Source organism: Ostrinia furnacalis, unplaced genomic scaffold (genome assembly GCF_004193835.3).
Source record: "Ostrinia furnacalis isolate ACB-3 unplaced genomic scaffold, ASM419383v2 OfSCF2162, whole genome shotgun sequence".
In the NCBI taxonomy this organism is placed as follows: domain Eukaryota; kingdom Metazoa; phylum Arthropoda; class Insecta; order Lepidoptera; family Crambidae; genus Ostrinia; species Ostrinia furnacalis.
In genome coordinates, this window is record NW_021132401.1 from 597,470 (window position 1) to 610,650 (window position 13,181).

Here is a 13,181-nt window from a genome sequence, read left to right on the forward strand (position 1 = left end):
GTTTCCCCAAGTAAGCTAAACTTTTGTATGAATCCTGTTTTTACTAAAAGGATACTTGAATGAGATCAAAATAAAAATCATTTTTTAAAACGGTATCTTTTTTTTAAATACTCCTCTTCGTTGTTAACGTTGACTGATATTATAACATTGTTCTGGAGGCCACACAAAGCTGCTTTTTCGCTGAATAGGAGTGAAGCGACGAGCTCATACGCTTGACGTTGAAGTTGAAGAGAAACCACAAACGCGCGGATACAAAATACAAACAAGTTAATCAGTAAATGGCGAATTTCATTCCTATCTTCCCTAACTCTTCGAAAAATCTAAAAATATTTCCGCGAAAGACGTGAACGTGAAATACGTGACCCAAAAGCGGAAATGATTTTTATATTATTTTCAGGGGTTTTTGTTTTTTTTATTCAATACTAGCTTTCCGCCCGGGGTTTTTTCGGAAATTATTCGAATTTTTCTCGGTGTAAAAACTATCCTTGGACTTCAACGAACATTAAAAAAAAAGAATTGGTAAAATTGGTCCAGGCGTTGAGTTATGCGCTTACCAACACAATGAATAGATTTATAGAGTCAGGAGGCTGCTATCTCCTCAGTCAAATGCAAACTGAATCAACTTTGCTGAAAACTGTATTACAGCAACAGCACATCAGAGTTACTTTTTATTGCAAAATAGCTCCTGTTACAACCACATAAGATAGCACAGTATTTACTTTGATGTGTTGTCGTCTGTACCCTACCTACAGTGATAGGCATGTCAGATTAAAGGGCGCCAGATAAGCTAGGGGCTCGATCACCGGGGCTCTATTCCATTGTAATTTTGTAAATTTTTTTGAAAGTTTAGGTGAAAATTAGTGCTGTATTGGCGCTATAGTGCACCTCCGGGACACATGCATGAAAGTTACGCACTTAGAAGTTTTCCTCAAGTTTTGCGAAGTACACGACACCCCCGAGTGTTGTAAGTGGTGCTTTGTTCGGGAGTGAGTCCCTTCCTTCGCCGCACGTGTGGGGCCGCCCACGAGACTCGCGCATGCGCGCCGTCCCGCGCACTCGTCCGCGCACGCCGCCATACCGACCCTCGCGTATTTCACCAAGACTCACGCTTAAAATGCGATGAATCTTCGACTCACCGCGAGAAATCAGGTAACGCTTCCCTTCCAAGTCCTCTCTCGCGCCGTCGCTCGGCCACCGGGCCAGGCGCGCGCCTCCGCCTCCGATGGTGTGGGAGAGCGGGCCGCTAAAAATAAAGCGTTAGAAAAGCGCGTTGGGGTGAGGCAGAATGGCGGGGGTTGAGTTAGCGCCCTGCAGGGGCCGCACCCTTGACTCGGTTTGTTGTGGTTCGCGCGTCGCATACACCACCTGTCCGGTAATCCGGTGCAAGGCTGCGTTTCCGCGCTACCCCCAGCCCCTTAGCTCTTCAAACCTGTTTCGAGCAGTCATGTGTAACGATCGCACGCCGGAGTGCACGCGGACTCGGTCAATATTTAATTGGCCTTCGATTTTTCAAATTTCGATGACTTCTATTAAATTATTTAAACTTAAATTAATATTTAAGGCTAATTTAATGGTTTTACTTAATCCGGATTAGAAGTGAAGAAAAGTTTTGTTGATGTCGGAAAAGTTTTGCTGCGAAATGTCACCCACACCATCGGTTTTAGTGACTCAAGACGCAACTCCCTCCTCCTTCCACCGCCTTCAGCGAAGCATGGGGCCCATCCCATACCCTTACGCACACATCGACGCTGAATGTTTGGTTGCAGAATTAGATCAAGATGAATTTCGCTCCGTTCACGGGTCACATTCCGACGGCGGCGGCGATCCCGAGTATCCACCAGTTCGCCGCGAAGTTTGGTTATGAGGGGGGCGGGAACAACACGGGGGTGGTCCAGGAGACCAGGTACCAGGGGGGTGGAGGGGTCCAGTTTGCGGTGGCGCCGGGGGGCACGGTGGTGGACGGGGTCAAGTTCAGGCAGCCCGAGAGCGTGGTCGTGGTGAGCAGCGCGCAGCCCACAGCTGTGCTGACCGCCATGCCGACTATACATACAGGTAAATAAATAGTAAATGCAAACACGGTGACAACTGAAAAAAATGTTTGGTTACTGCTTACACAACAAAAGTGACCACCGAACTAAGTTTTAACTATAACCAAACTAGCTCACTACAGAATTATTTGTTTAATTTACACAACATTTTGTTCCTCATAACCAAAGTGTTCGGTGGTCACTTTTGTTGTGTAAGCAGTAACCAAACATTTTTTTCACAAATATTTATCACATTTTTAATTACAACAATATTGAACTTTTTCAAAAACTTTCATGTAGTTTTTTTTAAATATTTTCACATACTTGCTGTAGATGTTTCCAAAATATTACTTTAAATTCTTCCGGGCCTAAATAATACGGCAAATGAAATTAGTTAAAAACTATCTTGAAGTTTGTACACGTTTCCTCAAGTGCAACGGTGTTTAAACAGTGAACACGGGCGTGAAATACCAGACGATCTCGGCGTCGTCGTCGGTCAACCTGGGCAACATCACGTACGGCGGGCAGACCAGCTACGTGCAAGCCGAAGTACAGCAACTGAAGGCCGAGCAGCGGGATAAGCGGGAGTACCGCGAGGATATCACACACGACATCATGGCCACCATGATGCAGCAGCAGGGAGACACTTTTGGTAAGTAACGTTCCTATTGGTACGAGTATACGTTAATCTATGTAAACTATAAGTCAGCTATTTAGAGGTAAAGGTGCGGTAACCGAAGACAACACAGCGCTTCGACTTCGGATCTGACGCTGGACTTCATAAATAACCGCCTTGATATGATGCAGCAGAAAGCGACACTTTTGGTAAATACTGTTCTGACATTTTTAGACTTATTATCTGGGTCAGTTAGTAACTTATGGCGGGCAGACCTACGTGCAGGCCGAGGTTCAGCAGCTGAAGGCCGAGCAGCGGGATAAGCGAGAGTACCGCGAGGACATCATATCATGGCCACCATGATGCAGCAGCAGGGGGACACTTTTGGTAAGTAAAAGTCCCTGTCTCTGTCTTATCTCAGTATCTAGTTTAGTTGCGGTGTCAGGCGTGAATAAAGCGTGCTGACTAGCTATGTTTGAAGCAAAGTTTCGGCTCGGAAGGTAGGAAAGCGCTTTGACAAGCAGGACCCTCGCGTTGCGAGGGCCTGACGCATGACTTCATGGCCACCATGATGCAGCAGCTTTTGGTAAATAACAGTCTGACTTCAGCTTTCGGGTTAATAACGTCCATATCAATATGCGCTCACAAGCAAAGGTGCTTCACTTAGCCATCTGCCATCCTGGCCGAGTACCTAAGTACGAGTAACTTATAACTTGAAAAAATCGAACTGCCTAAGACGGGAATGAGGGCTATCGTTTTAGCGCTCACCAGTTAGCGCCACTGTAGAGTAAGGTCCTGTCAATCGCCAGGGGTGCCAACTGTTAAGTATAAAAACGATAGCCCTCATTGAAACCACGACCTTCCGCTTGCCGGGCGACTGCTCTTCCAACTGAGCTACTTAGACACTGGATGAACCCGTCGAAATTAGGCAGTTTGATTTTTTCAAGTTATTTATAGACATCCTATTGAACCACAAACGTCTGTGCACAGTGACGCAAGCGCCGCTGCAGCAAGGGCAGCAGCTGCTGGTGGTGCTACACGAGCCGAAGGAGGCGGCGGCGCTCGCGCGCGCCATCAAGCAGGAGACCCGCGCCGACCGCTCCGCCGCCGCCGCTCCCGCTGAGTTTATTAGTAAGTGCCCTAATTTAAGTTTCACTTGGGTTGTACAAGTATTCATACTTGAGAAGACAGATGCCTTATTTTATTGTTTTTTCGCTTGAGTTAGAATCTGGTATTTGAGAAGAGAGATGCTTATAGGCTTTACCACACATGACGGAAATACCGTCGCTGATCTTCCTTGAATACTTACATGTTATTACTTATAAATGACTTACGGGCACATTTTGCACGTGGATGATACGGACACTCCTCTTTACGTATAAGTGTGCAAGCGCGGCAAACGCCTGACATGGCACTCGGATTAGCTGTATATTTGGTGAATTTGCGATGATGTGTACAGATAGATCACAATCCGCTTTTTTTAGCCATTTGTATTCCCTTGATCAGGGACTTAAGTGAGTGTCTATAGTCAGCAAGAGCATCTACGGCCTACGCGATCGTTCGTAAGCACTACCTTCTCGATATTTCTGATTAAATGCTTATAAGAAAACAACAACTCATCAATCGCGGTCTCGTGAACTAACAAGCGGTCGTGCTGGCGGGTTTTACCATATCGCGATAGGAGCCTTAACCGTTTTATTCCAGACTAACCTATTGACAACCCCAATAACTTATAGGTAAGGTACCTACTCTGAGTTTCGTACATTTCCGTATTTATCGTATCAATATTTTGTAAGATTCTTTTTCTCCCAAGGCATTGGCGACGTCTCCGACAGTTCAACATGGCAGACCCTAGGCGGGGGTGTGGCGGACTACCTTTCCGCCTTACCTCTGCCGCTACACCACTTACTCAAATACTCCACGCCGGCCAACGAGTGCAAGCGGGAAGAGCAACCCACCATCGTGACAGTTACTAATGCCCTGCCTTCCATATCAACTATTGCTACGGTAAGTTCTTTAGAAATAAAGTAACATTTATTACGATGAACATCACTTACTTAAGGACAAATAAGGTATACGGAAAAAACGACAGAAATAGCACAAGGAAATAAAAAGTGAACTGAGCACCCTGTCGCAACAGCGATGCCCATCGCAATGGGACTCCACTCAGCATATGCCGTGGCCCACGGTAAGGAAGGCCACGACGCTGGTTTTCAGTGTGCCTCATGCCCAGTCCAAGTTGTTTAACTGCTCTGGGTTTAGCGTGTGCTTTAATAACGATATTTCTAAGTAAAGGCTTCCACAGACCAAACGTGGGTCAGAAGCAGTGCGGGTCAGTTGCAGCGCGGCAGTAGGCACACTGAAGGCAGCAGTTGCAACGCGGGTGGCTGTCAAAAAACCCCGCGTTTGGTCTGTGGAAGCATCATCAGATTTCTAGAGTTACTTCTTTAACGCCAGTTCCATGCAACTATACCTCAAGTTACCTCAAGTTTTTATTGCCGCGCTCTAAGTAAGGGCTATATCCAGCTGTAGACTACATGACGACCATGAAAAAAAGCTGTTCCTTCGTTCGTTTCAGCCAAATGACGTCCACTGCTGGACAAAGGCCTCCCCCAAGGTTTTCCACAATGAACGGTCCTGCGCTGCCCGCATCCATCCGAAAAAAAGCTGTAGTTACATAAAAATTGTAATAAATAAGTTTTTAAGTGGCAGTGGACAGGACACATAGCTCGTAGAGCTGATGGCCGTTGGTACAGAATAGTTCGCAAGACGTGAGAAATAAGTACCTTGTAGCGTCGTGGACGCGGTAACCCGTACATACCTGGATGCGGGCAGCGTAGGACCAGTCGTAGTGGAAATCCTTGAGGGAGACCTTTGTCCAGCAGTGGACGTCATTTGGCTGAAACAAACGAAGTTTTTATCAGCCTAAACTCAGTGCTATGACCAAAAACGCTAATGCTTTGTAAACAATGAAAGTACCTAGTAATTACGTAACTTATAATAATGTCTACATACGCTATTAACGAACTAATGTTAAAACTTTTTTGGCTTATGTCTTATCAAAACTTTTCATGTAGGTACCTATATCTACACTAATATTATAAAGAGGAAAACTTTGTTTGTTTGGTTGTAATGAATAGGCTCCAAAACTACTGCACCTTTTTTAAAAATTCTTTCACCATTCGAAAGCTACATTATCCACGAGTAACATAGGCTAAATTTTATTTAGGAAAAAAATAGGGTTCCGTAGGTTCCGTAGATAATGTAGTCTACGCGCGCGAAGCCGCGGGCGGAAAGCTAGTGAATTATAAAAGTTGTATGTTTCCTTCATTAAATAAATATATGACCAAAGGGTTTCTTGTCCGCAGTACGCCAAGCTGCCGTCGGCGGCCGCCGACAAGCGGCAGGAGCATCACAACGTGGTCACCGTCACCAACGCGCTGCCTCCCATATCCACCATCGCCACGGTAAGGCTTTTTTGCTACTTTAATTTTACGCTATATTCGACCATCTTGATTGAGACAAAAATAACTTCAGTTTAACTTTCATAAGATAAGAAATAAAAACAAATACTGTATACTAAAAAAACCTTGTCAATTAGCTATTTAATTAAAAATCCTTTTTACATAAATAAGTCTATACTAATATTATAAATGCGAGTAGTTTTTATCCCGGTTTTTGAAACAGGGACGCGCGCGATAAAGTTTTTTTGTGACAGACAAAATTCCACGCGGACGAAGCCGCGGGCGGAAAGCTAGTCTTCTATAAATACGGCTCTGATCGATCCTACCCATTGCATAGTATAGGTATTAATTGATTCTGAGGTTCTAGAATCAGTGATAAGTGACGTTACAATATGTTTCAAGAAACAGAATAGATATTACAGCTCTTCGACTAACTATTTGTAAGCAGTGTCAGATTTAAGACTTCCTACTTGGTATTTATATTTATACTAGCTTTCCGCCCGCGGCTTCGCCCGCGTGGAATTTCGTCTGTCACAGAAAAACTTTATCGCGCGCGTCCCTGTTTCAAAAACCGGGATAAAAACTATCCTATGTTCTTTCCCGGGACTCAAACTATCTCTATGCCAAATTTAATCAAAATCGGTTGCGAGGTTTAAGCGGGAAAGCGTAACAGACAGACAGACAGACAGACAGAGTTACTTTCGCATTTATAATATTAGTTGGGATTGGTATACATTTCAACACTTGATAACAAGTAATTAGCATGACATTTTAACAATATTTTTCCATTTTAATAATTCATTAATTCTATCTTTATTTTCTAATTATCGAAACGTTTAATAATGACATTTCCACCAAACTCAATGTGTACCTACCTACATTAATTTCTGTTGAAACTATTAAGATCGTCGTTCTGTCTCCTTCCTAAAGTTGCTGTGCCGTAACTGGGTCCACATTGTATAACTGCCTAAATTGTAAGACCTAATGTGAATAATGCTAATGTGGTTATGCAATAAACGATTGAGTATTGAGTAGTTTTTATTAATTCTTACCATTTTTCTGACAAACGAAAGCTATGCTTCACAAACTAATTTAAACCCATCGCTCCATTCTCGTTTCTAGGTGAGCTATCATTCCACCTGCTCTGTCCCCAGCAACTGCCCTCGCACTCTGTAAGCAGCGTCGTGGTACAGACAGCTCCAGTAGTCACTCAGGTGCTGGCCGCCCCAACCTCCCCCACACCAGCCAAGAAAAAGAAAAAGAAGAAATCGGCTAAGGAAAAGCAGCCCAGACCGAAGCCAGGGGAGATCAGGATCACTACTGCTTTGGGTGAGCTTTGAATATATTGGGGTGGGGGGCTTCAGTTTCATCACACACATCACGTGTTCACGTGAGCTAAACATTTGTTAAATACGTCAAGATAACATAGATTTAGGTAAATCCTATTAAATATAACTGCGAGTTGTGACCTTAACAATAGCCAATGACCGACGTGCAAAAGGTTACCAGAGATATTGTGATATGAACAATACCAAAATGGTACCTTCAAACCCCTATCTCGCCGCCGGCTCAAGGGCTAAGGGCGGGGACTTTTGCTATGTTCACCTCCTAACTAGTCTAAATAAAGTCCCGAAGCCGAAGAAATTGTGTTCCACGGATTTCCATCTACACCGTTGTTAAAGCATTCATTGACTGGACTAATACGGTGCACGCGTTATGTGACCTCACGATTAGGTAAAATACAAAAAGATGAATGGTTTGTAGGCAGCTTTTTCATTTTCAGTCCGATTTTGATAGTTAGTGCGTTTTATGAAATAGTCAAAACACCTTTTTTTTTACAAACGATCCTCCTTTGATTTTTTTTTTCAGAAAAGATTTTTCGTAATTTAATAAATAATAATAATAAATAGATTATTTCCAAACCATAACACTAATACAGCTTAAAATCTTTTAATCACATTATAACAAACTTCGTGTTTAAGCAAATTTGTTGTTCCCCTGACCTTCAAAATAGGAAAAACCTGAGCTTTGAAGGGTCAGTGGTTCGGCTCGTGATATGGGTACCTATGGGAATTACAAATACTTAACTCTTATCATAAATACACACCCTTCTTCTTCTTTTCGTGTCGACAACAAACCTATACACAGTGTCAGCCCAAAACTCCGCCCTTATAATATTAGTATACACGGATGTCGAGTGAGTTTGAAAGTCAATAAACAGTTGTATAGTTTCGCTTGCAGATGGAAGCACCCTGTACTGCTGTCCCGAGTGCCAGATGGCGTATCCCGAGCGAGAATTGCTCGAGCAGCATTTACTTGGACACACTATGGAGAGGAGGTAGGATATTTCAGATGTACCATTTGCGAATATTTCACTAAGTTGCAAGCCTTATGTGAGTGTAAACGTCATATAGTTGTAGTTTGTCATGTAGATGTGGTGGCGCCACTCCTAAAAATTAAGTAACCAACTACTTACATAAGTGTTTTGAAAAGCTAGCGATGTGTGGTTAGGCTTTTACATTGTGTTTTAGTTGTTTCTTTATTAATTAAAAGCTCCATGTCAAGTTCACGTTCACTGTTTGATCTTATTTAGAATATGATGATGAACGACGCTCTGAATTAATTTCAGTCGCAGACTGTCTTCCCTCTCTTTGCTCTAAATACATATTGAATGTTGAATAAATGTTGAAAATAGAATTCGAGCTTCGTTTTGCAAATGCACCAGTTTAAATTCAGAGTATACTTGAGTTGGAATCGATTTTTAGACGTCACTAGCGGCCGCCCGCGATTTCGTACGCGTGGATCCCGTTTTATCCCCTTTAAATTTTTTCTGAATTTTCTTTGCTATAAACCTCACGGAGTCCGAGACCTTTTCAACGAATGCAACCGTGGGAATCGGTTCGTGCGTTCTGGAGTTATAGCGTCAGGAAATAAAACCCGACTTATTTTCATACAAAATAAATTTTATAACATACGATTTGTATGAAAAATAAGATAATTAAAATGAAGATATCAATTTTCTGACTTCACCATACCATTTATATGACCATGTTAACATGGGCTAGTGTCGGCTCATATACCCATTTACCTAACACCCTGTATAGTAGATTTCATAAACACATTACAAAATCAGAGGCTTTACAAACTTAGATTCCAATTGCGTTTCAATGCTAGGTTCATCTGTGACATCTGCAACGCGGCGCTGAAGCGCAAGGACCACCTGACGCGGCACAAGCAGTCGCACAACCCGGAGCGGCCGCACGTGTGCTCCGTCTGCCTCAAGGCCTTCAAGCGCAAGGAGCAGCTCACGCTGCACTTCGTCATCCACTCGGGCGAGAAGAGGCATGTCTGCAACGAGTGCGGGAAAGGTATGTATCCTTAACTAAGCCGCTTCAATAAAAACTTGTTCACTGTTAGACAAAGGACTGTGGGAGTGTGATCTTTGGAAACATGAACGTGATATAATGCTTAATTCAATAAAACATACATCTGTTTCCGCAATTTATTAATGTCGCGACAAGGAAAAATCATCTCTCATAAAATAGGCCCCCTTAATTGATATTTATTGTCCGTGGTGCATAATCTTTTCTTAAAGGTTTGAAACCTTTGTTGGTCACCTGTCATCCGCTTTGCAATGGAGGGAAGTCGAACCTTAATTTCGAACTCCTCCTATGTTCTTCTGATTAATTTCGTTGCGGGTCCAATGACTGTTTAACTTTGCCCCGGGACAAACTTGACCTTCATGTTTGACGTCATGGGTTTTTGTGGCGGTCAAGCTGTAGATCCTGGCTACACAGGAGTTGCAGTGGTGGGAACGAGAGGTGGGAATAGACAAAGGACTCCCCCATCTCAAGGATTTCAACAAACGACCGGTACTACGCTGCCTGAGTCCAAGCGTTCGCGACCTTTACCAGATTGTCGATCATTCGAGTGGGAAGCCTGCCTTGCCTGCCTAACACACTACAGTTTTCAGTCTGCAGTTGCCATTCGAGTACTTTTCACGCCTATGAACCACTGTGCCCCCAGTAATGCCCACTGTCACCTAAGTAAACCCTGGTGCGAAATAATAGTTTTTGAAACATAAAACTAATGTTTAAAATATGCGAGAACCAGTTTTTATAAGTCGTCCGTACTTCTGTGTCAAGGTTGTGGCAAAAAACTCATTAGGCGATGATTTGTTTCCAGGTTTCTATCGCAAGGATCATCTACGCAAGCACACTCGCTCGCACATCGCGCGGCGCGTGAAGGCAGAGTTGTCTGCAGGCGCTAATTCAGGTACATAGATTGTTTCATAATAATACCTATGAGCAACATGATAAATCCAATTTGACTAAAATACATAATTTTAAGACCAATGCAGAAAGTTTTTCTCGTGCACGATTCTCGCTCTGTAATTACATAGTTTATACGAAAAGTAATCAACTCATCCTCTGGTTCTTTGATTTGTATTGTATTGTATCTATTCTATTCTAAAATTCCAAAGAGCAACCAACATCACGCAGCATTGATTTTATGCTTATAGTCTTTATTGGTTGACGTATTGTGTTCCTTCTAGACACCACGACGACCCTGGATGCGTCAGACACCGCGTCGGCGCCGTCCTGACCAGACTCGCCCGACTGCGACCGCCCGGACCTGATGTCGCTCATACAAGCCGCCAAGGACGGCTTCTGATCACCAGAGCATGCCCCAACCGTCTGCAGCTACAAATGATGTTACTCACGCATAAACAGACCCATGGTTCGTGTATGAATATCTTTAACGCTATGACACAATAATGAATGATAGTTTATAGAATACGTTTGTTTCAAGTGAGAGATGAGCCATTGCTAAACTATAATATTTATTAAGGTCTTAACAAAATGTGACAGAACATTAATTCATTAATGTTATTGAGTGATAAAAGCATTTAAGAATCAAAAGATAGGGCTTCTAAAAATTAAAAATGAGGTAATGTCTCTCTTCCACTATCAGTTTCTTTGTAAATAATTATATTACTATCGAATAAGAAGTAAAACTACAATCTGTAGATACTTCGCTCCGTCTTCGACATTTGTTTTAATTAAATTATTACATAAATTAGGAAATTCTAAAGTGATACTTTAAAACTATTTGATAAAGCAAACATATTGTGATAGCTGTGATTATTCTGTTGATTTTATATTTTTTATTGTTATCGAAAATTTTATGGAATAAATATTTTTTATATTTACTTGTTGGCGACCTCTGAGGGCCTGTTTCGGATCGTTTTTGGATTATTTATAATTGTTAAATTGTTTATGTTTAGAAAGGCGTATATTTTCTTCCAAACTTGAGTTCACAGTGACCATAAAAATGTGTAATTATTATATTGATTATAGTACTACAGATATAACATTGTATAGTTACCTAAATCCTTTAAAATTGTAAAATACGTTATAAAAACTACGAGCAGCTTTAGATGAAAATCATATTTTTATAGAACGGTCAGAACTTTTTAGGTAGGCGTTCCAAAGTGAAAACTTGATATGGAAAGTACAAAAAAATAAATAAATGTACCTACTTAAGAATTTAAAGTGTATGTAGATCTAAGTCGCAGTTTAACATAAAAGCAATATTTCTTCCATCTACAATTCTTAAAATAATATTGAAAGTAATAGGTAAACACATAAACATAAATTCTCAAATATGACTGTGTACATGAAATAGAATCTTGGTCAAGGATAATGTTAATTTAATAGTAGATTAAAACTTAGGTAACTATTTAACTCTTTCAGACAATGATTTACTTCGTAAAATAACAAGTGATATGAAGAAATATAATGTACATATTATATGTATAAGTATCGCCTGTTTTTGGAAATCGCGATTTTAATGACCAAAAAGTGTACGTATAAATAACTTAATAGTTACTTTATCCTATTCAGAAAAAGCGTTTTCAAGCCTTTTCAATGTAAGTAAATTTAATTGAAACTTTTTTCCGTGAAAAAGTTCTACTCCTACTGGATTCGAACCGGATTAATTTATGTCGAAGTATTTCCAGATCATATTATACAAAAATTAAAGAAACATAGAAATAGTAAATTGTGCTTCCGTTTTTTTTTTTTTGATCTTGTGCTTAATAAACAGTAATTCCAGATACATATTTTGTTTGTTTTTAAAATCACAAAGTTACAACATAACTTAATATCTATTTACCTTCACATTGCCACATGGAATGCGCGTGGGGAGGTCTAAGTTAGGCGGTTATCACACTGCGCCGCACACAGGTGAAATGTACGTAATTTGTGGCCAAAATTAAAAAAAGCAAAGTTACTCCGATTCTAAATTAGTAACCTAATATAGGAACAAGACATATGGCGCCATCTATAAATGATATTTAAAAAGTTTAACACTTTTTATCCAGATACCCACAACATTTAATTTAAACAGTTTTTCTTGTTGAGTAATTTATTATAATTTTAGCTCTTGTTTAACAACAACGTTTAACTTTTATTTAGTTAATATTTGGTAAAAAACATATGGATTCTATACTTCCAGGTTAGTTTATTATTTCTGTATTACTAAACAGTCTACATTACTTACTATGTTATAGATATATAGGTTTGAATAGAAGTCTATATTTTAACAGTTTATTTTTTTTAAACAGTGAAAAAGTTCATGATCAAGCGCGATCAACCCGTTTCTTTTACATATTTCGAAAGAACATATCTATGGCTTTCATATGACACCAAAATTAGCTGCGTCAAACTGCGTCACCTAAACAAAATATTGCAAAACTGACAATTTTTATGAATTTTAAAAATACTCATAATATGTTTTCAGGCAGTTCCCAGAATAGCATTCCATTAGTTTTCCCTATCCTTAAGATGTAATAAAACTTTTAAAAGAACCAAAAATAACTTCTGCATCGTAATTGTATTTTTAAAAATTTATCAAATTTTTAACAAATTATTAGTAAGACTAAATTACATCAATGAAAACATTTGTTACTTTTTCTTTTTAAATCACCTTTAAACTATTATTTTAGACAGACTACATCAATATATAGGCATAAACACACCTAACGTAATTTTGGCCAACTTTTGAGCAAAT

General features: G+C 40.5%; 1 protein-coding gene across 2 annotated transcripts; it reads left to right on the forward strand.

The window, feature by feature from the left end:
- The first annotated feature begins 1,078 nt into the window (after window positions 1-1,078).
- LOC114354777 (zinc finger protein 710) lies at window positions 1,079-11,890 on the forward strand. Of its 2 annotated transcripts, none has more exons than XM_028307336.1 (11): window positions 1,079-1,149; window positions 1,767-2,052; window positions 2,479-2,679; window positions 3,634-3,774; window positions 4,457-4,650; window positions 6,012-6,110; window positions 7,262-7,436; window positions 8,337-8,445; window positions 9,282-9,475; window positions 10,293-10,382; window positions 10,663-11,890. In XM_028307336.1, exons 2-11 carry the CDS (start codon window positions 1,779-1,781, stop codon window positions 10,710-10,712), a joined length of 1,527 nt encoding a protein of 508 aa, XP_028163137.1. In that variant the 5' UTR covers window positions 1,079-1,149; window positions 1,767-1,778; the 3' UTR covers window positions 10,713-11,890. The 2 variants fall into 2 exon arrangements, with proteins under 2 accessions (XP_028163137.1, XP_028163138.1); XM_028307337.1 differs by having other exon boundaries at window positions 8,349-8,445.
- The last annotated feature ends 1,291 nt before the right edge of the window (window positions 11,891-13,181 follow it).

Coding starts and splice junctions, on each gene's coding strand:
- LOC114354777 (XM_028307336.1), top strand. CDS start 1,779: ATGAATTTCGCTCCGTTCACGGGTCACATTCCGACGGCGGCGGCGATC. Junction 7,437..8,336: donor CAGGATCACTACTGCTTTGG/GTGAGCTTTGAA, acceptor ACAGTTGTATAG/TTTCGCTTGCAGATGGAAGC. Junction 8,446..9,281: donor GGACACACTATGGAGAGGAG/GTAGGATATTTC, acceptor TTTCAATGCTAG/GTTCATCTGTGACATCTGCA.